Source organism: Acomys russatus, chromosome 26, assembly GCF_903995435.1.
Source record: "Acomys russatus chromosome 26, mAcoRus1.1, whole genome shotgun sequence".
Lineage (NCBI taxonomy): Eukaryota > Metazoa > Chordata > Mammalia > Rodentia > Muridae > Acomys > Acomys russatus.
In genome coordinates, this window is record NC_067162.1 from 30,131,374 (window position 1) to 30,156,980 (window position 25,607).

Below are 25,607 nucleotides of genomic sequence, written 5' to 3' on the forward strand. Positions count from 1 at the left end.
GAAAAACAACCCCCAAAAGCTCAAGTGGGGTCTCCAACCCTCAAGGGACTTCTGAGTCAACCTGAGACTGATTAGGAGGTGAATTGAAAAGCTCCCGATCCTGTCGCTCACTGACAAGGATCTACAACTAGCTCGAAGAAGACCGCAGCGCCGTTAAATGTGGCATCTGCCAGCTCCTCCTAGGTTCTCAGATTCTGGCGCACTGAAGTCCAGGGTCAAGCAGTGGAGCACCTGTGTCTAGCCCCCAGTGCTGGGTACTTGGAGGGTGCCTAGCGTCGGGAAGCAATTCCCAGACCTTGAGAGTGGCTGTCTCCTACCGTTCTCACCACTCCTCGGCCTCACGGCCCAGGTTCCCGCTGCTGCTCCAGAACCTGCTTCCCCTTCAGTCTTCAACTGCAAATACTGCTAAATAACCTTGCTGGGTATGGTGGCACACACCTGTAATCTGGGCATTCAGGAGTCTAACGCAGTAGGTTCAAGTTTTCGAGGCTAACCTGAGCTACAAAGGAAACAGGAGGAGGAACAGAGGAGAGGGGTGTGGCAGGGCTTCAAAAGGAACAAGACTCCATGTCTGATTCCCAACACACAAAAACCCTGTCCAGACACTTTTCCTCACCCACCCCACTCTCTGCCCAAGGTCAGCTAGCAATGGTGGTTCGGCTTCTGCAAGACCCATAGCTTTTTCCAATATGAAAATATACACCAAGTCCGCAAACGCATAAAAATGTTTATTGGAGCTTCAGGGCTGGTGGAGCAGATATTGCTGAGTCTTGGGCAAGGGAGACCGATCCCGCCGGCCTTGAGGCCCCTAAAGTGCACTCGTTGCGGCGAAGATGAAGTGTTGCATAGAGTCGGGCCAGACGTTCCTACAAGGCCCTCCTGCCTCTAGTCCTCACTAAGGCAGGCGCTCTTCACCACAGCCAGGTGTCCCGGGCTCGCCGCTGCTCGGGCTCACAAAAACAGCCGGTGAACGTGCCTGTAGCACCAGCCCAGACTCTCGGCTCCTGCCTCCAGGAGCCCCCAATGCGGCACTGCCCAGGCGCGTCTGGGCCACTGGAATCTCTTCCATGGAGTCGGCTGATGCCGGGTAGTAGGCACCTGCAGACCCAGCCACGTGCACTGGACTGGAACTGGTGGAATCCGATGAAGAGCTGGTGTGGCGGGCAGGTGTCCCAGTGCCTGAGCAGAGAGAGGAACTTCAGTTGAGGCAAGGGCTGCAGCTATGGCTTTCAACCCTTTTCCTCCTTCGAACTAACCAATGGAATAATATCCAAGCAGAGTGGGTACTCACCCCGTAGCCTGGGCAGCGGGAGCTCACCGTCCAAGACCCCAGACTTTGGCAATCTATACACACGCGGCTTCCTCTTTTTCTGCAAAGACAGAGGGAGTGTGGGCCGCTTCCCCAGACCTCACTTTGCCAAAAGCAGCAGAGGTACTCATCAGAGTTGAGCCACCTTTTCCATTTCCCTCTTCTTGGGCAGAGGTCCAGACGCAGTCCCTCCTACCTGGGGTTGGATCCGTGGAGGCAGAGCCAGTGTGTCTGAGGAGGAGGGCAGTGGTGGTTCCACTTGGCCTTGGGTGGCAAGAAACTGGGAAGGACTGAGGTAAAAGCCAGAGAGCAAGCTCTAGATGCTGCCCCAGAGTCAGACACACTGATCCATCCAAGACTTCGCAGAGCTGGACCCAGACCCATGTTTTGACCCTGACCTACCTCCCTTTCTCCCACCTCCATGGGGATAGCCAGGTGGCACACACTCACTTGGCATTTAATGCTGCTGGCCTAGCCTGACCCGAGGGCTCCGGACGCACGTGGCTGAAGGTCCTCATATAGAACTCCATCTCCTTGGGAACGAGGAATGGGATCAGGAAGGTTATGAGGCTCTGCGTGGGTTCAAAGTCTCCTAAGCCTGGGCACACCTTGTCACCAGCCTCTCTAGAAGCTTGGTGGTGTCATGTGCCAGGGGTCTAGGGCTCTTTTTCTGGTTTTCAGATGTGCCAGGAAAGCCCTTCTACAGGGCAAAGTTTCAAACACTCATTTCTAGATCTCACCTAGTCAAACTGCAGCTGTTCTACCTGAAGAAGGCTGCAAGCCCGTAGGTTTTGCATGCCTAGACTGGGAAGCTTGGCCAAGAGGTTCATGGAGACTCAAGGGCAGCCTTCCCCTGCTCTGGCTCCTCTTATGGCTCCAGCCATTGAACTAACTCATCAGTGGCCAGGAGACCACAAAGGTGTTCACAGGCTAGCTTGTGTGCTCCACACTGTGAACACTGAGGGGCTGCTCTGGCAGCATACTGAATATGCCCTCATTTTCACTGGACCAGCTATAATTTTGGCTGCTGGGAAGGAAGAGATGGGTGCAATCACTGTTTTCCCTGTTCTCAAAAGGAAAGGGCATCTGTGACGGAACAGTGCTGCAACCCTGAATCTTGAGTGTGATGGCAGTACACGTAACCCTAAACAAAAGGGCCGGGAGTGGCTAGGCTGGCACCACTGCATGCCAGATGCCCCCAGCTTTGCTAGAGAGAACTACAGGAGAAGAAATAAAAGCCCGGGAAAAGCCAACTGGGGAAGGGAGTGGGGCAGAGGGCAATGGGCGGGGCCAGTGAGCCAGAGGGAGCAACCAGACAGCTGTCGCCTACTAGGCAGTCGTTTCCATGGTGACAGAGGCGTCCTGACTAAGGCTGAGACGACACTGTAACAGAAAGCCGTCTCTAAAACAAGACTATGTTTTGGGGGCAACGGCTCTAGAGAGGGGCCCCTCCCAAATTCCTGCTGGGTGGGGGTTGGGAGGCTGCCTGCCAGGTCCCTGAGAGTTTTAGGGACTAGGACAAGGCCCAACCAACCACTGGCTGGCTGCACAGGTGCAAAGATTGAGGCCCCAGCAAAGCTCCAAACTCAAACTCCACCCAGGATGACCTTTGGGGAGGAAATGGGGATACCTGCCTAAGCAGAGCCACACAGGGATCAGGAGCTAGTCCCAAGTCCTGAGGCCTTAAGGTCATTTTCCTCACACTTTCCCCCTTCTTTAATAGGAAGTCAGCATACCACAGCACCCAGCAGAGGAGAGAGGCCACCTTGGATCCCCTAGACCCCAGGATAGGCTAGAAGTCAGGCCCTAGCCATCTAAAAGAAAGTGAACATATCACCACAAAGTGGCCACTCAGACTTTCCTTCTCTCTTCAGAACCATCCTCAGGATCCTTCCTCACCCACAACACTTGCACATTCCTGAATGGTACTTTGGAACCTCTCAGCCTTAGCTTTCTCTTCTGTAAAAGGTGACAAGCACCCAACTCCTACAGGATAGGCTTCTGCTCAAGTCAGCCAAAGACAAGCAGAATAGGGTTAAATGTCCTTGCTGCCCAAAGCCTAAGTGGGACAGAAGGTACAGAGGCCAGAGTCTGGGCGTCCCAGGGCAAGCCTTGCCTACTTGCTCTACAGATACTCTAGGATGGCCACGCTCTGTACAGCTCTGTGCCCAGCACTAGGGCAGGTACATGATGGTGTGTATGGCAGGGTTCTCTCCCAGCTGCCAGCACTCTTCAGCCTGGCCCACAGGAGAGGCAGGGTCCTCTTCCACCCCGCCCACCAGCCTGTGTTTGTATCCAGTTGCCATGAGGATTGGGATCCCAGGCTCAGCCTTCCCAGCAAAGCCTGCCCAGGCCCCTGCTGTTACAGTCCCGAGGGGCCTCCAAGGACTGGACCACCTCCATCCCCAGCTGCCGACCTTAGGAAGTCAGGGGCGTGGGAATTGGGATAAGTTAGTCTGCAGCTGGGCTGGCCAGGCCAGAGCCTAGGTTACATGGCTCCTGCTTCATTCTCTGTGTGGAGACCTTAACTCTTCCCAGGCCAGGCTGTTGTTTATACCCACCTCTAACAGGGACTGTTAACAGTTGCCCTAGTTACAGATGAAGGGGAAGGATGACTATGGTCTCACCCACCCAGCTCACAACCGATGACTGGCTTCCTCTCCTGCTTGTCTAGTGCCTGAACAGGAAGGTACATAGGACTGCATAAAACAGGACTCCTTTTGGCCATATTGGGCCCCGTGTGCCCAGGTTAGTCAGGGTCCTGATTCTCTAGGACCCTGACTCTAGCTGCTGTTCTAGGCCTGCTTCCCTTGCATGGTCTCCTAAATGGCTCTTGCTGCACAGCCCCAGTCCCCTTCACAGCACATACACTCAAGCCCAGGTCTCAGGGCCACCTCTATACCTGAATGGGCCGCATCTTGCGGGGGCATGACTCAAGCTCCTTGTGGGTCTCCTTTGCTTCCTGAGCCGGGCGATGCTGCACGATGTATTCATAGGTGGTAAGCTTGTGCCACACTGGTGGGTGTGGGGAGAGAGGGGTCAGTAGTGGAGAGGTGACCCTGGAACTTAGAGGGGAGGGCAGCCAGCACTAGGTTCAAATCCCTATTCACATTAAATATATCAAGCAGTGGGGCAAAACCAGGCCTACCACAAAGAACCAGCACTGGTAAGGTACATGATTTCAAGGCTCTACAGCCCAAAAAGGTACCTTCCTGCAGTCAAGACTCTATCCATCCCCTAGAAGGCAAACTTGGAGGAGGCACTTACTTAAATAAATGTGGAAGCAGAGCAGGTGGCCAAGCAGAGCTGTAGAAAGCAGGCCCAGAAGGATGAGCAGGGCAGCCAGGGCTAGGATGGCAGGAGCCTGGGTCTCCACAGGGGCAGCAGGTAAGAACACAAACCACACATCTGTGTGATTCTTCAAGACTGCAAAGCACAGGCAGATTGTGCTTAGCCAAGGGTCTAGGATAAACTGATTAAAACAAGTCTGTGTCTAGAACCCACACCGACCTTCGAAGTGTTGGTTGGTACGAAGCCTCATGGGGTTGACAAAGAACTCCACGAAGACATAAGTGGCCACCAGCACCAGGAGCAGAACACCCAATAAAGCAGATGCCACACTGTGTAGAAAGAGCCTGGCCCAGCCACGGGCAGCTGTCAGCACTCAGGAGCTCTAGCTTGGTAAGAAGCCAGGCTCCTGACCCCAAACTCCCAATGCCTCAGAAGTCATAGTCACAGAGCCTGAAGATGGGCAACCACTTCTCAGACTCCCCCTCTTTGTCTGGACAAATAGGACGGGCGGCTCTGAACCCACCCTCCATCACCCCAAGTATCACCTCAGCATTCGTGCCCCTCCACTCATAGCTGTGTACCGCCAGCTGTACTGGCAGTCTTCAATAGCTGATTCTCACCGATAGTTCCTCTCGCCCACGCAGTTGTTGAGCCACTTGCAATGATGGTCGAAGCCGCAAACGCACTTGTTGCAGGCGCTGCAGTGTTTGGACCGGGCACTCCTGCGGAGGGTTGGGGTAAAAGGTACCTCATGGTCGGCCAGCCGGGCCAGCCCATCCAGCCCAGGCTGGAGTACCGACCTGAGTCAGGGCCTGGGTCTTATTTACCCACGGGCACCTCCGCCTCTCCGCAGATCCCAGCGATGAACGCACGCGCCCTCTAGCGGAAACACGAGGTGGGACCGCCCCCTGGAGAAAGTGCTGAGGTCATGGTTGAGGGAAGAGGGGTGCCTTGTGGGGTCCTACTCTTGAACTACATAGCTACGTAAAGTTCACATGAGAAGGAAATGAGGCATCCTTTCCAAGCAAGGACATCTTGTGCCAGACCACACACAGGATGCAGGTGTGGGACCTGAGGCAAAATGCATAGCTGCCTGACTGGTGCCTTAATTGCACTTCTAACATCTCCATTTGGGGTCACTTTCCTTGCCATCCTACAGGAAATTTTTGGCATTCTTCCAGAAGACCTGTGTGGGCTAACTACAAAGAAGCCAAAAGGAGAAGTGTTTTCTGTAATCTAGGGGCACTAAAGAAACTCATGGGCGGGGGCTGGAGAGATGGCTCTTCCAGAGGTCCTGAGTTCAATTCCCAGCAACCACATGGTGGCTCACAACCATCTATAATGGGGTTTGGTGCTCTCTTCGGTCAAACATGCAAACAGAACACTCATACAAATAAATAAATTAATTAATTAAAAAAAAAAGAATCTCATGGGCGCTGGGCAGTGATGGCACACCTTTAATCCCAGCACTCAGGAAGCAGAGGCAGGCGGATGGCTGTGAGTTCAAGGCCAGCCTGGTCTACAAAGTGATCCCAGGACAGCCAAGGCTACACTGAGAAACCTTGTCTCGAAAAAAAAAAAAAGAGGAAGAGGAGGAGATACTAGGATACAAGCAGGGGTCTCCCCGCCAGGAGGCCGAAATGAATATGGGGAGTTGCACATGATCTCCTTCCATCACTCATGAAAATGGAAAGCAACTGCCAGAGCCATTTGGAACATGAGCTGGCTGCTGCTTAGGGAATGGCAGCACACTCTCTGATTCCTGTAACAGACCCCTTCTAACAGGCTACTTTAGGCCTTCAGAGTCCAAGTGTGGAACTGGCCTTGGGCTACACTCTATCCCCCAAACCACCTGAGTCTGAGAGACTGCAAAGCCCCAGCAATATAGGGAGGAGTCAGTCCCTAGAAAGGTATTGGTTTGCCAAAGGAGAACGGGTGCCCCACATTCAGTCTCCTCACCAGCAGTAGGACCTGGAGCAAGCCATTTGGCCTCTCTGCCCTCAGATTCCTCATGCTGAGTGAGTGTGCTGGGGGCCAGACAGCTAATGTGGCCTTGACTCTGCTGCTCAAGAGCTTTGTGACTTCAGGACACTGCCCAACTCTCTGAGCAGCTCTTTGTTAAAGAACATAGTACACAGCACAGAGCACTCAAGCCTTAACTTCCCTGCTGCCGCTGCCTGGGTGCTTTTAAGAGACTAAAGATGTCACTGGCAGAGCCAAGCCATTTAGAAATGTTTGCAGTGCTGCCACATGCCTTCTGATTTTGCTATAGGAAATGTTATGCCTCGTCTTTTTTTCTAATCACTATCTCAGGTCACTCCACCAAACTTTTTGTTCTTGTTTTTTTGAATCTGTGTCCTACTATGTAGCCCTGGCTAGCCTCAAACTCACTGAAATCCTCCTGCCTCAGCCTCCCAATTGCTGGGATTACAGGTATGCACCACCATGCCCAGCTCCACCAAGATTCTTTTTGTTTTGTTTTTGAGACAGGGTCTTACTGTGTAGCTCTGGCTGGTTTGGAACTCACGCTGTAGACCAGGCTGGCCTTTAAACTCACAGAAATCTTCCTGTCTCTGCCTCCTGAGTGCTAGGGTTAAAGGTGTGTACCACCACGCCCACCCCCCCACAACTCTTGATTATAGTAAGTACAAGTGTTCAGAGGCGTAAGTATAACTAGCAAGCCTGGCGTGACCCTCTTTATCCTCCAGGCACACTGATGGCCCACACATGCACTCACACATCCACGTCGCACAGGTTGCAGTGCAGGTCTTCAATGACATGTGCATGTTGGCTGCGGTTGAAGATAGGCAGGGGCCCAGAATAGCTCTTGTCCCGCACATTGGCATCCGCTGGATCGATGGAGACAGCAGTCAGGTGCACCACAAGGTGGCCAGCAAAGATGGCACCCATGCACTAACCCAGAAGGTTAAAGACTCAGTCCATACTCTGCAAACCAGGAGTCCCACCCACTTCTGTGGACAGAGTACTTCTCCTGTCTATGCAGGTTTCCTTCCTGCAGAGACTCTGCCTGTGCTATGTTCTCCTGCCCACCAGAGTTCCTCACCAAGCTCTATCAGATCCTAAGCCCTCCACTGAAAAGGGTCAGATGATAATGGAGCCCAAAGGCCAGTACTACTTACTGGTATAACCATAGGGTCTTAGCCTTACCATTTCAGGCCTTGTACAGCCAGTTTCTGGTCTCACATTCCAAAAAGCAAAGGAGACTAAAAAGACATCACCCTCTAAGGACCTAAGCTGAAATTCTGAGCTTATTTTTCTTGCTGTCACAGGAAGCCACTTCAGAGACAGAAGCAGCTACCTCTTTCAACAGCTAGGGCCAGATGGAGAGCCACATACAGACAGGGCTCTTCTACCTGCAGCCTCCCGTGCCTCAAGTCTAGGTACTAGGCACTCGTAAGTTGAGTGTCTGGATGGCCTCACATGTTCAGGGCTAGCCAGGGGCAGTGTAGCTAACTCCTAGAATTGACATAAAGGTTCCCCAGAACTTACCTAAGCCAAATATAGGAAATGAGTATGCTGCTGACTGGCTGCAAAGTCTATACACAAATTCATCAGTAGGTTCCACCCAGGCACCTATTCGCCCATGGTCCTTCTGTATCTTCCTGCTAGCCAGGCAGATACCATCCTCTATCACTCGGGACCTGACCATCATTCACTCTTTCCCCATCAGCTGTCCAACATCCTTACCCTCACTCAGTGGCCAAATTCCTCTACCTGTCTGTATGGGCCAGGCTCTTCCAGAATGTGCTGTACCACAGCTCAAATAAGCCTAATGTGTGCTCAACATAAGCTCTTTAGCCTTACGGCCAACGCTATGGGTCAGCTCTTCACCTCTTACCTAGGTTACTTGAGAACATCACACTCATTTCCCCCAGGAGTAACCTTTCAAAAGCCCACACCCAAGCCTTCCCTGCACCAAGGCCTACAGTGGCTCTCTATGGCTGAAGTTCATGCCTTAGCCCAGGCTAAGCTCCCTTTGCTCTGGCTTCTCTCAACTCTACATACTCAATGTGGGCAAACATTTAGCTCCCTGCCTCCTCCCAGCTCTCTCCACCACTTCATTCACTCAACTGTTTGCACAGTTTTCCTTCGTGGCAGGCAGAAGGAATATGGAAAGGGTTGGTTCTGAGCTCTCAGAAGCCTGGGGCATGATGGGAAGCATGCTAATCAGACAGCAGGTCAGTTACATGGAAGGGTATGCATTTGTAACTGATGACTTTACCTAGTTCAACAGGATCTGGAAGACTTCTCTGAAGAAGTGTCATCTCAGCAGAGATGTGGAAAAGAATGAGTGACAGGCCTTGGACAGGAAGGCAGAGGGAAACGCACTGGGCTGAGTGCTATGGATACCAGAAATATGCAAAGTGTCAATCAGAGAGGTGGCTGGAATATTGTCCCAGCTCATGACTATCATATAAGAATGAGGGTCCATGCTGCCAAGTTTTGAGCTTTCAAAGAGAAGAAACAAAACAAAACTGGGTTTCCATGTGAGAAGTCATGGTTTAAATATTAAAGAAATAAATTATTTCAAAAAAATATGTAGAAGACCTGTGCATTCTGGGTATTAATCATTCCACACTTTTATACAGTTTGCCAACCAGGCCAGCCCATTGGGCTGTCAGTTCTTGACCTGTGGCTCAGCTAGGGGTGAGGCAAGGCTTGTAGGAAGAGATCACTGCTGTCAAATACAGCGGCAATGAAAGGAAGCCAAATAGATATACAGACTACACATGCAGAAAGCCATGCAGGCCTAATGAGAAGTTCAGCTTCATTTCTTTGTCTGTCTGTTCATCTGTCTGACTGCCTCTCTCTCTCTCTCTCTCTCTCTCTCTCTGTGTGTGTGTGTGTGTGTCTGTCTGTCTGTCTGTCTGTCTGTCTCTCTCTCTCTCTCTCTCTCTCTCTCTCTCTGTCTCTCTCTCTCTTGGTTTTTGAGACAGGATTTCTCTGTGTAGCCCTGGCTGTCCTGGAGTCACTTTGTAGACCAGGCTGGCCTCAAACCACCTGCCTCTGGCTCTCTCAGTGCTGGGATTAAAGGCGTGCACCATCATACCCGGCAGCCTCATTTCTTAAGGCAGGAAGAAGCTGCTAGATTTTGAGCTGGTGAAACATTATCAGGTGTGTGTGTGTGTGTGTTTTGAAAGAGTGATTTGGCTGCAGGGATAAAAATGGCCAGAGAAAGGGAAGGGGGAGGATGGGATGGAGGGAGACAGTGAGGGGAGGATGTGTGTGAGAGAGCTGTAAGGCTGGGTGCTCTGCCTGCAGCTGTAGTTAGCCAGGATGCATAGGGGAGACTTACTTGGAAATTAAACAGCCATCTAGGTCAGAGAGGCAGAGAGCAGTGGGAAGGAAAGGTGGGAAACTAGGGCAAGAGGTAAACTCAACAGTGCTGATGACTGTGTATCAGCAATGGAGGAAAGAGGAGCCAAGGATGTGAACAAAGCTGGGAGAAGGAGAGTTACAAGTAGCAAGTATGTGCCAGGCTGCTCAGATGACAGCACCCTTCTGTTCCCAGTCTGCTCTCTGAGCCCCTTCCTGACATTTACATGGGACGTGACCATGGTGTCCAAAGCATCCCCTCCCCCCTGGCCCCCTAAGCACGCAAAGCTCATCTCTGCATCCTTGAATCCCAGACCCATTCCCACAGTGGGAAATCAGTACCAACTTCATTCCTCAGGGGCCCTGAGTGCCTGCTTTAATGGAAGGAGACTTTGATGGAACCATACAGCCTTGGTCAGGCTACCAGAATAGGTGGCTCTGGGAGCTTCCATATGGTTCAAACCCTCAACTCATTCCATTTCCTCAGCCTGAGGCCTGTCTCGCCTTACTGGGCACCAGCGTGTGACCTCAGAAAGTCACTATCCTGTGTAAGCCTCTTTCTTCACATAGTCTTGAATAAGAACACTCGCCATATAGTCATGTATTTAAACACTTGTTTACCACCTGGTGGCGCTGTTGGGAGGTTAGAGAACCTTTATCACCAGCCTTGCTGGAGAAGTACATCATTGTGGGGCAGGATTTGAGGGTTAGTGTTCTACTTCCTGCTCACTCTCTCTTCCTGTGTGCAGTTGGGATGTGATCAGCCAGCTGCCTGCTCCAGCCTCCTGCCTGCCTACTGCCACACCTTTCCCACCATTATGAACATTATTAGCCATCTGGAACCATAAACTAAAATAAACTGTCTTCTATCAGTTGCTTTTGATCACGGGATCTCATCATAGCAACACAGACATCACTGATACACTTTGTTAGCGTGAGAACAGCTTCTTTACAGGGTTATCACAAGGACGAAGGAGACCATCCTGACAAGTGTGCGGCACTTTTGTTTACTGTTACTTGTTCTGACCCTCCTCACACCAAGCTAGGTGCTTGTGGTTACTACTCTGGGTTCCCAGGTTCCCTGCATATAGGTTACCTGGGTAAATCTGAGTCAGGGATGGAGCTATTGCAGACCACAGGCGAATGTCCCATGAAGTACCCTGCCTAGTCACACTAAGGCCATGGTCACCTTAAGAAAAGCCATTTCCATTCTATCACCCAGGTGATGATCTGGCCTTAGACTCCTGTGAACCAGGAAGCCCCCAATGACACTGCTAATGTCTGAGGACGGCAATCTTCTCTAGAGTCCCTTTACTCAACTGCTTTTTTCACTCATCAGCCCAGGGTTCTGGGGTCTCCCAAGAAAGCACTTACATTAATAGCTAAAGCCCTTTATGTTCATACACTTTCTACTATGTCCTCATTCTCAACTCAGTCTCTGGAAGCAAAGAGAACCCTCCTGTGTGACAGAAGAGACTCAAGCAGAGAGCTGGAGAAGCCGCTCTAATCAGTACATCCCAGAGGGGGCTGAGCCGAGGTCAAACCCTGTTGACATGTGCTCTCCTGCTTATTCCTAACTTCCCTCCCTCAGAAATCCTCTTGAGGAGGCTGGTGCAGCAGGCAGAATAGGCACTCTCTGGGCATGGGCACACAGAAGCCTGCTGCATCTTACACCCAGCCTGTAGCCGCACCTTCAGTCTTTGGGGTTGCGGTCAGGGCTGGGACAGTCACAAGAAGCTTTAGGAATCTTTGTCATATCCTATCTGGTATTTTAAGTGCTCTAAGGAATTTTGGGGCTGTCCACTCACTTTTACCAGAGGAGGAGTCAAGTTAGAAGTTCAAGCCTGAGCTGGGCTGTGGTGGCGCACCCCTTTAATCCCAGCACTGGGGAGGCAGAGGCAGGTGGATCCCTATGAGTTTGAGGCCAGCTTGATCTACAGAGTGAGTTTAGGACAGCCAAGGCTACACAGAGAAACCCTGTCTCAAAAAACAAAAATCGAAAAACATATAAGCATTAAAAAGAAGTTCAAGCCTGGCAGAAAATCAGCTGAGAAACCCTGCTCCACACCGCCAGATGTTCCCAGAGGCCTCGTGCCCAGCTCCAGGCTTCTGCCTTCCTCTATCTATCCATCTCCCCAACCTTTCTAGTCCCATATATTCCAAGGATACAGCATAGCCAGCGGGCACCCAGTGGTGAGGCAGGAGGGGAACAAGGACCCCAAAGCCAATCACTGCGAAGAAGAGGTAGAGCAGCCAAGCCACAATCTGGAGCGGGTGGGGGGGCCAGCTCCATCCATTCCGCCGAGACCGCTGGCCCTGCAGTTCTGGGGAAGGTCCACTGTCCTGTGAAGGCGCTGTCCACACACTCTTCTCGGGGGCTGTCTTGTTGGAGGGTTTGTTGCAGATGTTCATCTCCAGAGGGAGAAGATTTGAGAGCATTAGGCCCAAGAAGGCCCAGTGGGAGCCCAGGGCCCTGGCTGCAGCCAGGATATAGCAGGAGGGCAGGGAGCAGTACGGACAGTACACTCTGCAGGGAAAGCCAGGGCCCTAGCCTGATAGAAAAATGCAGTTGGGGGCAGATGGTGATAAAGAACTGCCCCAAATCTCAAGAGCAGACTCTGACCCCAGCTTGGCCAGGACAAAGGAAGAGGGTCCAGAGTTAGTCAGGACGGCGTGTGGCTGCCCGTTGCTCAAAGCGCTCTGTCTCCACAGCCATCAGAGGGAAACTCAATAAGACATGTTCTCATCTGGTAACAATATCAGGCTGGGGCCAGCGTAATGAGAACACATGCTGATTCTGTTAGGATTAGTCACCTCCGTCCTGAGATCCAAATCAAGTGTCAGAGGGGGCCCTTCTCCTCTGCTGAGGGAAACAGGCAGTGGGAGTGTCAGAAGGAGCTCTGGCCTCAGCTGCCTTAGGACCAGGGACTAACTGTTCCCTCTGTGCTTCAGAGGGGCTCACTATGGTACCGGTCTGGGGATCGGTTGCACACAGGGAAGTGAGGTTCTTCTTTAATTCCTTCCGGCAGAATAAATGAGCATGTTTCTGGCAGTCAGTCTGGGCCTGGTGTATAGATTTACTCAGAAGGGTGAAGGTCCAAGAAAGGCTAAGCCTTAGCCAGAGCCAGACCACCAGATGGCAGCAACTCCCAACCCTACCCTGCCTTGCTGCAGCCCAGTTGTTGCCCCAGACTCCCACAGAGCAGAAGGCTAGACTGTCCTAACAGGGGAGAAAGCCCCACCCACCTGCAGGCAGGCAGTGTCACACCTGGGGAAACAGGCCAGTTCTGAGCTCTTGATTGGAAGGCCCGGAGCTAGCAACAAAACCCAGGCAGCTAGACAGTCCTTTCAGGAGCGCCTACCCACAGCTCAGCAACTTCTAACATGGTTTGAATTGTCCCTTGTAGGCCCATGTTATGAACATGTGATGCCTAGCTAGAAGTGTTGGTCTGAAAACTCTGAGAGGCAGGGTCTCACTAGAGGAGATGGGCCACTGGGGATGGGCTTAAGGGTGTTATTCCTGCCTACTTCCTGCCTTGCTCTCTACTGCCTGGTCTGCTATGATGTAAACAGCTTCCACCACCATGAAATGAACTGTTCCACCATGACGGGTTGGAACCCTCTGAAACAATGAGGAAAAAAATCTTTGCTTCCTCAGGTCACTGCTATCAGATCCTGTCACTACAGCCATGCAAAAGTAGATAATAAACTTAAGCAAAACGGCACCTCAGGTAGTTGGTGCAACTGATGCCATAGACCACAAAATATAACTGGGTCATCCCTGTCCACTACAAGCATCCCCTGATACAGGAAGATTTTCCTGGGGTCCCACACAGAGTCAAGGGCTCTTGTGCTCAGTCTTTATTGGGACTGGGACTGCCGTTTAGAGTACTCTGCCATGCCCACGTCTGCCACTTTGCTGCACTAGCTTCCCTCAAAGATAGTGACCATGCTGCGCTCCATTCACCTCCACCACCCATGTCTCGGTCCCCAAGGATCAGGAGCCATACCTTGTACATAGCAGATACTCAGTGAATGTTCGCTGACTTGAAAACATCTGGAAGAAAAGCAAATATGTGTAAGATATCCTGGCCAATGAAGGCTGGAATGATAAAGGTAACATCATCTTTTCCTGACTCCATTATGTGGTTTCTTAGACAGTTCTCAGCTCTTTATCCATCCAAGAGTCGCATCTGACTCGGCAACACACTTGGGGTGTCTGTGACTCTGACCACAGTTCCAGATATATTAGCCAAAATAATTAATATTTATACTAACTTAAACTAAAATAGCTGAAGATATAAATCAAATTAGTTGTCTTGTTCTGTCTGAAATAACTACTATGTTCTCCTAAACAAAAGTCACAAGGTTACTCTGACCCTCATCAAATATTGATGTAATTGTTGGGGGGGGGTTTGCCTTTAAAAACACTGTACCCCAAACTTTAGCACTAAGACACTTTGAGCCATGAACTCCCTTTTTGTTGCCGACCAGGGTTTCTCTGCATAGCCTTGGTTAGCCTGTGCTCTTTGTAGACCAGAGATCTACCTGCCTCTGCCTCCCAAGTGTTGGGATTTAAGGCCTGTGCCACCATGGCTGCCTTGACTCTTGTTCTCTTAATTGGCCTAATTAGCGTGGTTATTTGTACCTTTCTTCTTCTTCTTCTTCTTCTTCTTCTTCTTCTTCTTCTTCTTCTTCTTCTTCTTCTTCTTCTTTTCTTCTTCTTCTTCTTTTTTTAATCTGTACTTTTCTTAAATGGAACTATTAGAAGGCCAGTTGGCCTGCTCTGCTCTGCCTTCAATCCTGTCTCACTCTTCCACACAGCCATGACACTTCCTCAGTGGCCAGCCTTTGCTCCTACTTCTGCCAACTGGCTGTCACCCTGCCGCCTAGACATTCACTCACAGCCACGATTTCCCTCAGCCCTCCTAAGGCTTAGCGACTCCTTCAGGTCAACCCTGGCAGCACGTGAAGTCATCTGTGAATGGTGTCATCTCTGAATGGTGTCATCTCAAAGCTACACAGAGTGAGCTTTGTTTCCTGAGAGTTAGGTCAAGTCCTCTGATCACTTACACAGGAGCCTGGTGTGATGTCACACGCCTTTAATCCCAGCACTCAGGGAGGCAGAGGCAGTTGGATCTCTGTGAGTTCAAGGCCAGCCTGCTCTACATGGTGAGTTTCAGGGTAGCCAGCGATGGTGAGACCATGTCTCAAAAAAAAAAAAAAAAGGTAAAAATAAATTCACACACACAATGGGAAAATGGCCAATATCTGATTTCTCACCATTTTTTTCACTCATAATCATACTTTTATTTTTATTTTTCTGAGACAAAGTCTCTCTGTATAGTCCTAGCTGTCCTGAAATTTGCTGTGTAGATTAGACTGGCTTTGAACTCACAGAGATTAACCTACCTCTGCCTCCCAAGTGTTGGGATTTAAGGCGTGTGCCACTATGCCTGGCCAAAATCATACATTTTGATACCTTTTGATCCTGTTTAATATTAAAAAAAAATCTAGCATTCAGAATTATCAATAATAGGAAAAGAAAAAATTGTTTGAGGCAAGCTCTTACTCACTATGTAGACATAGCTGGTATGTTCCTCCTCAGTACTGGGATTACAGGCATGTGCCACCACATCCAGCTGAAAAAAAAAAGGCAATGAAATATTTTCCATCATAATAGATTCTTCTATGTATATGTGCATCCATGTGTGTACATGTTCATGTATGAAAGTGCACATTTGTGTGGGTATTTGAGTATGGAGACCAGAGGACTGCTTTGGTGTCATCCACCCTTATTTACAGCATGTACGTGCAGTGTGCATGTGTGCAGGTTCCCAGAGTCCAGAAGAGGGCATCAGATGCCCTGGAACCAAAGTTATAGGCAGTTATAAGCCATTTGGTTTAAGTTCTGGGAATCAAAGCACCTAAGAGAAGCAAGAACTTCTAGGGGATCTGACATCTTCCTCTAGTCTCCAAGGGCTCCAAGCATGCACATAGTATACAGACATACATGTAAGCAAACCACCCAGACACATAAAACATAATGATTTGGGGTTTTGTTTGTTTGTTTGTTTGTTTGAGACAGGGTTTCTCTGTGTAACCTTGGCTGTCCTGGAACTATCTTTGTAAACCAGGCTGGCCTTGAACTCACAGAGATCCATCTGCCTTTGCCTCCCAAGAGCTGAGATTAAAGGTGTATGCCACCACGCTCAGGTGAAACATAATGATTTTTAAAACATTTATTTCTATATTTATGTACATTTTAACTACATGTGTATGTATTTAACTACATGTGTACATGGAGAACAAAAGAGGACATAAGATTCCCTGAAGTAAAGTTACAGATAATTGTGAGATGGGAATTGAACTTGGGTACTTTGGAAGAATCACCAGTACTCTTAAACACTGAACTATCTCTCTAGCCACGGTCCACTTTTTTTTTTTTAAACAGGGTTTCTCACTGGCCTGGAGTTCAACAAGTAGCCAAGGCTGCCTAGCCAGTGAGACCTAGTGGTCCACTGGCTCCCCCTCCTAGCACCGTGCCTGACTTTCCCATGGATTCTGGGGCTCCAACTCAGGCCACAGGCTCGAAAAGCAAGCACTTTACCAACCCAAGTGGATTCTTTTTTTTTTTTTTTTTTGGTTTTTCGAGACAAGGTTTCTCTGTGTAGCCCTGGCTGTCCTGGAGTCACTTTGTAGACCAGGCTGGTCTCGAACTCACAGCAATCCACCTGCCTCTGCCTCCCGAGTGCTGGGATTGATTACAGGCGTGCGCCACCACCGCCCAGCCCCAAGTTGATTCTTAAGCATGTTCTCCACATATGTGCAAGTTGCTAAATGTTTGGCATGGATAGTATACAGCCAGGGTCTTCAAAAACCTCAACTACATAAGCCTCACTTGTCTCCTATAAAGCACCAATAGCTGCACTCTAGCATCACAGATCTGTTTCGAAATCTGTGTGTTTTACACGTGTGTACGTGTGTACGTGTGTGTGTGTGTGTGTGTGTGTGTGTGTGTGTTAGAAGAGTATGTTCTCTCCTTCCACCATGTGGGTCTTGGAGCTCGAACTCAGGTTTCCAGGTTTGGCAGCAAGTGCTTTTACCCACTGAGCAATCTTGCTGGCCCATGTTTTAACGTGTTTAGCAATGTCTCATAACAGATGCTAGAAGGAGAGTTTGCAAAAAAAAAAAAAAAAAAAAAAAATCAGTGACTAGTTGGGTGATAGCATCTAACTTCACTACTACAGGAAGAGACCTTTAAAAATGAGGTTTCTTTACCCCCAAGTAGAGGGTACACTCTTCCAAGTGCCTTTTGTAGCCAATTTCCTGGGCGCTGTGCCTCCAAAAGCTTTTGGTTTGCAGCAGTTTGCTTTGCTCAAGCTATGGACCGAATAGAATTCATGTCTGCTTCTCCTTCCACCCGGCCTGGAGAGCTAGGCACTGGAGAGTAGTTACTGCCTGATTGTGAGCACAGTTTTGAAGTTGGCTTTTGCTTTTGTTTTTGTTTTAATATCTGGACCATAGTAGTTTCCCCTCCTTCCTCTCTTCGCAGTCCTTCCCCACTCCCTCTGGCCACCCACCCCCACCCACTCTTCAGAAAAGGGCAGGCCTACCATGGATATCAACCACACATGGCATATTAAGTTACAGTAAGACTAGGCACCTCCTCTGTATTAAAGCTAGGTGAGGCAGCCCAGTATGAGAAAAAAGGTCCCCAAACCAGCAAAAGAGTAAGACAGTCCCTGCCCCTACTGTCATTAGGAGCCCCACAAGAAGACCAAGCTACACAACCATGACACACATACAGAGGGCCCGGGTCAGTTCTGTGCAGGCTCCCTGGTTAGTTCTGTCTCTGTGAGCCCCTGTGAATCCAGGTTAGTTGATTCTGTAAATTTTCTTGTGGTGTCCTTGACCCCTCTGGCTCCTGAAGTTGCTTTAAGTGGGTAACCCCAAGGAAGAAACACATTGCCATTCAAAAAAAATAAATAAGATCTCACTCTGGAGCCATGAGTACCCTAAAACTCATTACGTAGCCTAGGTTAGCTTAAACCCTTGGCAAACCTCCTACCTGGTCCCCTTGAGAACTGAGAGTGCAAGTGTGAGCCAGCATGTCCAGCTCAAGTATGCTGACATGCAGGTTCTCTACCTGTAGTTTCCCTTTTAATTTAGTTGAAGAGATTGGGTAATTTGTTCTTTGCTTGTTTGTTTGGTTGGTTGGTTTTGGTTTTTTGAGACAGGGTTTCTCTGTGTGGTCCTGGCTGTCCTGGACTCACTTTGTAGACCAGGCTGGCCTCGAACTCACAGCGATCCACCTGCCTCTGTCTCCCAAGTGCTGGAATTAAAGGCGTGTGCCACCACGCCCAGCCTGAGATTGCATAATTTGACTAAGAGATTTTCCATGTATCTCAACTTGATGTATAGATCAGGATAGCTTTTAGATTTCAAGAATATGCCACTATGAGCCAGGTATGGTGGCACATGCCTGTGATCCCAGCACTCAGGAAAGCTGAGGCAGGCAGATCTCTGTGAGTTCGAGGCCAGCCTGGTCTACAATGTAAGCCCAGGACAGGCAAGGCTACACAGAGAAACCTTGTCTCAAAAAGAAAACAAAACAACAACAACAACAACAACAAAAATCAAAAAACAAGAAAGAAAGAAAGAAAGAAAGAAAGAAAGAAAGAAAGAATATGTCACCGCATTGTCTTGAACTGACATTCTGATCTTCTGATCTTGTCACCTAGAGATGCCTATGGACATTACCAAAAAATAGGGAACCATGAGCCACATGTCTCTGCTTCTCTCTTTGGAAACTGCCTCAAGGTCCAGTGCTGTTTGGTCATGGTGATAGAAAACAGACAAGTCAGGCTTGGAGTCCAGATTTAGACCAAATGTGACAAAAGAAATAAAAAACTGACAAGATTTTCGTTGGAACATTCCCAAGTGAGTAAATCTTTGTGCCCGGTTTGTGGAAATAAGTAAAGGTCATGAGGTCAAGCCCTGTGAATACAGCTGAGCTCGTAGTTCTCTGAGGCAGATCTCTGTGGAGTGCACAAGGGCTCAGAACCAGCACCATCAGGGCAAACGGTCTGCGGTACTGAGGACGGAACCCAGGGCCTTGCATACATCACAGAGGCGCCATTTCCCTGAGCTTTATTCCAGCCAAGCAAGCAAGCACTTTGAAGAGAACCTATGAATTTAATCCCAAACCCTGGTCTTGGCTTTGTCAACCCCACAACTAGTCCCTAGTATTAAATTACCCCAGAGTCCTGAGTCAGGAGGACTCACATCCCAAGACGGCGGAGGCTTGCTGCATAGCCCTGCGGGGAGCTTTGACTCCCATAAGAGTGCTGTTGGTGCCATCTGCCTAAGACTTCAGCTGCAGAGATGAACTCCTGCAAAGCAGCAATACTCAGGACGCTGCCTGCCCCAAATCCTGAGAGCGCCAACTCTCAACTTGGTGATATTTTTCTATCATTGATTTGAAGACCACAACTTCTTTTTGGCCCCAAAGATTTTCATTACAAGAGCTGGGAGGACAGGTCAAATCCAAAATGGGGCCCACAGACGAGACAAAGTATTGTCATCAGGTTTGGGCACTTTCTCCGGCTGTCCCTTCCCTCTCAACAGCACTCTGGGAGTCCAAATTGATAGCCATGTGGCTCTGCTCCCCCAAAGCATGACCAGATGATGCACTCAGGCCTGGCCAAGCAAGGCTTACTGTGGCCCAGGCCTGTGTGCACTGAGGGTATAAACACAGATGAGACTAGGTTCCTGACCTCTCCAACTTTCTTTTCTGAGGCCCAGAGAGACACAGAGCCAGCCATTCTGATGGAATATGCCAGGGAGCAGTGAAAAATGAACGCTGAGTGGCCAAAGGACTGAGATCCCATAGGCCTAGGTGGGATGCTCTAAAGATACCACGGGAAGTCATAGCAATTTTAAAGCAGAATGTGACACACAGCTTTGATTTCTAGTCTCAGTGGAAAAGAAGGTATAAACAAGACCTGAAAGGACATAGGATGAGATAACACCACAGGAGGCTGTCCTAGGAGAGCAGTGGCTCAGCAGCCCTGTACTTTAGGAGGAGGTGGCTAGAGGGTTAAAGGTCAGGTGCACAGCTCCTCCTTGCCCATACAGTGGGCCCAGTTGCATAGCTAGTGGACCGAGTAGTATATAGACCTTGGTAAAATAGTCTTCATGTGCCTTCTGTTTAAAAAGGACAAAACAGAGCCGGGTGCGGTGGCGCACGCCTTTAATCCCAGCACTCGGGAGGCAGAGGCAAGCGGATCGCTGTGAGTTCGAGGCCAGCCTGGTCTACAAAGTGAGTCCAGGATGGCCAAGGCTACACAGAGAAACCCTGTCTCAAAAAAAAAAAAAAAAAAAAAAAAGGACAAAACATACAGATGCTGGTGAGGATGGGAGGGAGAAAGACAAAGCAACACACACAACTGCCAGAGGCACAAGTATCTGCCACCTAAGTCAAGGGCTTGCTTGGCTTGCTTGACATCTATGGAAGACTGCAGTGGCTATGCAGGTGTTCCCCTTGTCCCTACAAGGTGAAAGCTATTGCCAGTATGACAATAATCTTTCCTATTTAACATTCTTGCTAATATTTTCAAAATAAAATTAGGCTTCCTAAATTTATACGCTTAAATGAAGAAAACCTTAGCTGGGAGAGGTAGCAAATGACTCTAATCACAGAACTCTGGAGGGAAAAGCAGGTGTATCTCTGAGTTTGAGGCCAACCTTGTACTAAATAGCAATATACAGGCCAGCCAATGTTAGTGAGACCCTATCTCAAAATAGCCAAGAAAGAAAGAAAGAAAATGTTAACATTTTGAGTTTCATGACTAATCTATTTCCTGCCCACCACAGCTCCAATAAAAAAACAAATAGGCTAAGGCAGAAGATCAGTTAGCCCACAGGTTCAAACTTGGGCAACACAGCAAGACACCGAGATCCTAGTTCAAATAATACTAACAATAGTTGATACTGGCAATCAATTCAGAATGTTCTGAAATTCATACATGAGAGAGCTAGAACAACCAGAATGAAGTGCAAAGTCCTGGCCCTGGAAAGCCTGTGGGCAGCAGCCCTGGGTACCTGAAAGATGTCTGAGGACTTCAGAATCAGCCAATAAAGCGGGATGTCAGAGGATGCCAAGAAACTGAATGGTAAGATAAAAAAGTAACATGAAGTCGGGTGGCATGGTGCAGCCTTTAAATCCCAGCATCAGGAGGCAGAGGATGGAAGAGCTCTGTGAGTTCAAGGCCAGCTTGTTCTACATAGTGGATTCCAGGCCATCTGGGGTTCTGTAGCAAGACCCTGTCTCAAAATGGGGGAAGCTGGAATGGAGGCTTAAAGAGATCAAGAATCTAGGCTATGGATGGAAACAGGAACCCAGGCTACTGTTCATAGTTCAAGGAAGCTGGGGGCAAATTCCACAAATCTCACTTCTTTGGTGTCTTCTTTAAATTTGAGGTTTCAAAAGTTAGCCAGGGGCTGAAGAGATGGCTCGGTGGTTAAGAGCGCCTAAGAGCACCGCCTGCTCTTCCAGAGGTCCTGAGTTCAATTCCCAGCAACCACATGGTGGCTTACAACCATCTATAATGTGATCTGATACCCTCTTCTGCAGATAAAGCACTCATATGCAATAAATAAAATAAATCTTTAAAAAAAAAAAAAAAAAAGTTAGCCAGAAGGCAATTTGGCAATGTCTATCAAACCTGAGAACACATTAAACTTGTGGCCCAGACATTCCATTTCTGTATATATCTTACACTCTCCTAACACACATAAGTTCACTGCATTGTTCCTTATAATAATAAAGAACAAAAACAAATATAAACATGCTATGGTCTGTGAATACATAGTAAGGGAAGTAGGATAGCTCTGTGGAAAGGCCTGAATTTAATCCCCAACAACAAACAATTGAAAGGATGTCACCTCTAGCCCTCCTCAGTACACTGTGCTGCCATGTGAACCAAATGAACTTCTGTGAGATGGAGGTTTATACCAGGCCAGAAAAACCAGGCCTTCCTGCCTAACAGCCGTTTGACAGTGCTGAAGTGCTTTCTTACCCTTGGAGGCACTTCTGAGTCACTCAGTGCTGAGGAAGCTACACATGACTTCCTCGCACTGTTAAGGGTCTTGTCAAAGTTGGAAACAGACATCAGGCATGCAGCAGACCTGCTGGACAAGACACTGGCCTAGGCTTTAATCAAGAGCCGGTTAGTGCCTGTGGCCCAGAACAAGGCCAAGGTGTACCCCACAGGAAAGATGCACCCCTAAGCTCTCCTTGCTCCTAGAGGCTTCACTGTTGTCTTTCGAGATTTCCCTGAGTAGTTCTGCATCACTTTCCAGCCGTTCTCCAGGATCTGCTTTTAAAATCATTTTGCCTGAGATCTAACGCGCCTCAATTTAGACCACATGAAGAGAAGCTGAGAGAAAATGCTTTGCAGACACACTGGTTTACAGCGCAGAAAGTCATTTATAAAAGACTTCTAGGGGCAAGTATGGTGTTTATTAAACCTCCCCACAGGTGCCAGAAAACTCTGTGGTCTTAAACATTCTGAGAAGTGGCTATAGTTCAGCTAAGGGCTACATATCACATCATTTCCAGAAAATAAGCTAGAACTTAAAGCTGTTCCCAAAGGTCTCTCTCTCTCTGGTCTCCAGTCTCAAATAATGCGGCTGGGCCTTTACTTTCTCTCTCATAAACAATATGCTGAAATCAGTTGCGTTGGCAAGAAAAACTTGAAATCACTCCTGAGTTGACATACTGTGCAAACATTTCTTCATCATTTGCCTCTTGCAGCAGCCACCACAAGCTCTGGGATACAAGCTCAGGAAAAGAAACAGAGCAACAGTAGACAGAAACACAATCAAGGAAAGGAGGCAGGGATTGTTGTTGTTGTTTGGTTGTTATTTTTAACTAGGAAATCAACTAGAGATTGTAGGAACTAGCCTTAGGAAAACACCCACCAAGAAAGTCATTAAGAACAAAGTGTGACATTCCCGGCATGGTGGTGCACGCCTTTAATCCCAGCACTTGGGAGGCAGAGGCAGGTGGATCGCTGTGAGTTCCAGGCCAGCCTGGTCTACAAAGCGAGTCCAGGACACCCAAGGTAAGGTTACACAGAGAAACCATCTCGAAAAACCAAAAACCAAAAAAAAAAAAAAAGAAAGAAAGAAAGAAAGAACAAAGTAAGAAAAACAATAGAGAACATAAATCGGGCTAATTAAACACCACGGTTGCTTTTACCGCAGCTAAGGGTGATTATCTGTATATAGCTGGTCTCCCACAGTTCCACAACATCAGTTCCACAAAAGGAGTGACCACCCTCGTCTAACCAAACTCTCCATCCATCAAGAAAGTGAAGCCACCCACTTTTTACCACCTGTGCTGCCCTAACCATTACAGCTCCCTTCCAGCGTCTCCATGATCACGACAGCATCGCTGTCTCTTACAGTAGCCCAGGCGCTGTCTGAAGCGCTTCCACGGAATTCGCTTACTTCAACACTCTGAGGTAGTCCTGTTATTTCAAACTGTTCCCACGGTCTCAGATGTGGAAGCCTCACTTCCCTCGTAAACATGACAACAGCTTTCCCTGTGCACAGTTGAGGGCAGGGAGAGACTTGTGGGTTCCTGGAAGCTCAGCCACACCAGCGAACTATGGTAATCTGATTTCTGCTCGGCAGCCAGAGTATAAATAAAGCTCTTTCAAAAACCTGAAACTCATCAAACGTCAGAGGCTCCCTTCGCTTTCTGGGATAAAAGGTGAAACCTGTCAGCGCGAACTTGAGGAATTGCCTCGCGTTCTCTGCTCCACACTGGTACTCCGCTGCCTGGACTTCTGTGTTTGCTTTTCCCCCTTTCAGAAACACCCCCTTAGACGCAACTCTGCCTCCTTCCCAACCTCCGCCTTTTAGCTTTAAAGTCACCTTTAGGGCCCACCGGAGCACTTCATGCGACCCGAAATGACTCTAGTCACGTGCCTGGCGCCTGCTCTCCCCTCCCCCCGACCCCCCTCTTTAATTCTCTGTGGGTTCTGCAGACTGAAGGCGTCTGTTGTGAGGCCCGACGCCTGGCACACAGCCTGGCACTCGGGGAACGCTCAGTGCAGACCTACAGCCCTGATTAATGATAAAAGGAAGTGCCGCGCTCCGCCGGGTCGGGGAAACCCAGCATCCCAGACGGCCCCCGAGTCCTGCCAGGCACCGGCACGGCGCGATCCGGTGGCTGGGAGGCGAGAACACCGCGGCCGCTCCTCACCTGCGCGTGGTGGCGGCCGCGCCAGATGCGGCCCTGCCAAGGTCAGCCAGCGGCTCGGCCCCGCCCTGCCCGTCCACCCTCCCCAGGGCGGCCGCACTTCAGACTGTCCAGGCAGAGTCAGTGCCCCCGCACACGGGGGAGACGCGTCCCGGAGCGAGGCTCCATCCCGGACCGAGGTCGGGCCTCAAGAGCCCTTTCTGCCTTAGCTCAGACTCGCGGGCGCTGCAGCTGTGCCAGGTTAAGGCCGGCTGGGCCTCGGCCGGCGCGGGATCCGTTCCCTTGGCAACAGTGCGGGCTACGGCGCCCCACAGCGGCCAAACCGCGCCGCGTCACTTCGCCCGGGCATCCTGGCTCTGGGCGGAGTTTGCCAGGGTCCTCAGGCTCTGCAGCATGCCATTCCTCATTTTAACCCCTAACCTTTCATTGAGAAAATCCGCTCCCTTTCACCTCCCATCCACAATTTTTCTTCCACGAATCCTAGTCTCCTTAAAACACGTCCTGTATCTAGTTCCTGTCTTCCTCCCCCCCCCCCACCCCCGCAACAACACACAATCTAGGCTCTTTGCTAATTTTCTTTTGTTTATTTTGGAAGTGGAGCGGGGGAGGCAGAAGGGGCCAGAATTTGAAAGAGGGTCTCAGAATGGCCTCAAATTCTCCCACCTTTGCCTCCTGAGTGGAAACCGCACTCTCAAAGTATGTGTTAGGTGCCAGGGACACCATAACTAGTACTCAGGGATTCCTGCCCTTGAAAGAAACAACAGGTTGAAGGAGAGGCAGGCCTAGACAAATGCAATCACACAACCGAAAAACTGAGCAACACCTACAATATAAGGCGCGAAGTGTAAGAAGTTAGTATTGATAGTACAAATGTGCCGGGGTTTTTTGTTCAAATGTTTGTGATTTGTTTGTTTGTTTGTCTTTTCCTTTTGTTTTTCTTGTGTTGGGAGTGGGGGGGGGGGCGTTAATTTGAGACCAAGTAGCCCTGGCTGCGCTGGAACTCACAACATAGACCAGGCTAGCTTCAAGCTCCAGAGTTTTGGAATTAAAGCATGTGCCAGCACACCAGGATTTTCTTTTCTTTTTAAAGATTTATTGGAGAGGGTGGGGTAGGGAATGGAGAGATGGCTCAGCAGTTAAAAGCACTGAGTGTTCTTCCACAGGACCCAGGTTCAAATCCCAGCAGCTACATGGCAGTTCATAACTGTCTTTAACTCCAAAATCTGACACCCTCACACAGACATACATACAGGCAAAACAAAAATGTACATAAAATAAATAAATGACAAGACTTATTTGGGGGCCAGGAAAGGCGGTTCATGACTTTGATCCCCAGCACTCATGAGGCAAAAACAAGAGGATCTCTGTGAATTTGAGGCCAGCCTAGTCTACATA

At 49.4% G+C, this 25,607-nt stretch overlaps 1 protein-coding gene across 1 annotated transcript; it reads right to left on the reverse strand.

Annotated features, from left to right (window-relative positions):
• Positions 1-691: 691 nt before the first annotated feature.
• Positions 692-24,405, reverse strand: Zdhhc1 (zinc finger DHHC-type containing 1). The gene is made up of 13 exons (XM_051168692.1): positions 24,216-24,405; positions 15,514-15,579; positions 13,948-13,994; positions 12,107-12,349; positions 7,338-7,513; positions 5,221-5,322; positions 4,820-4,944; positions 4,577-4,735; positions 4,212-4,324; positions 1,760-1,842; positions 1,506-1,599; positions 1,292-1,370; positions 692-1,179 (listed from the first exon to the last, which is right to left on the reverse strand). The coding sequence occupies exons 3-13, from the start codon at positions 13,954-13,956 to the stop codon at positions 896-898; spliced, it is 1,467 nt and encodes a 488-aa protein (XP_051024649.1). The 5' UTR covers positions 13,957-13,994; positions 15,514-15,579; positions 24,216-24,405; the 3' UTR covers positions 692-895.
• Positions 24,406-25,607: the final 1,202 nt, after the last annotated feature.

Bases quoted from the DNA above. Each gene is read 5' to 3' on its own strand.
- Zdhhc1 (XM_051168692.1), bottom strand. The intron at 4,325-4,576 runs GTAAGTGCCTCC...CACACCCACCAG, and splicing joins CTGCTTCCACATTTATTTAA to TGTGGCACAAGCTTACCACC. The intron at 1,371-1,505 runs GTAGGAGGGACT...CTGTCTTTGCAG, and splicing joins CTCCACGGATCCAACCCCAG to AAAAAGAGGAAGCCGCGTGT.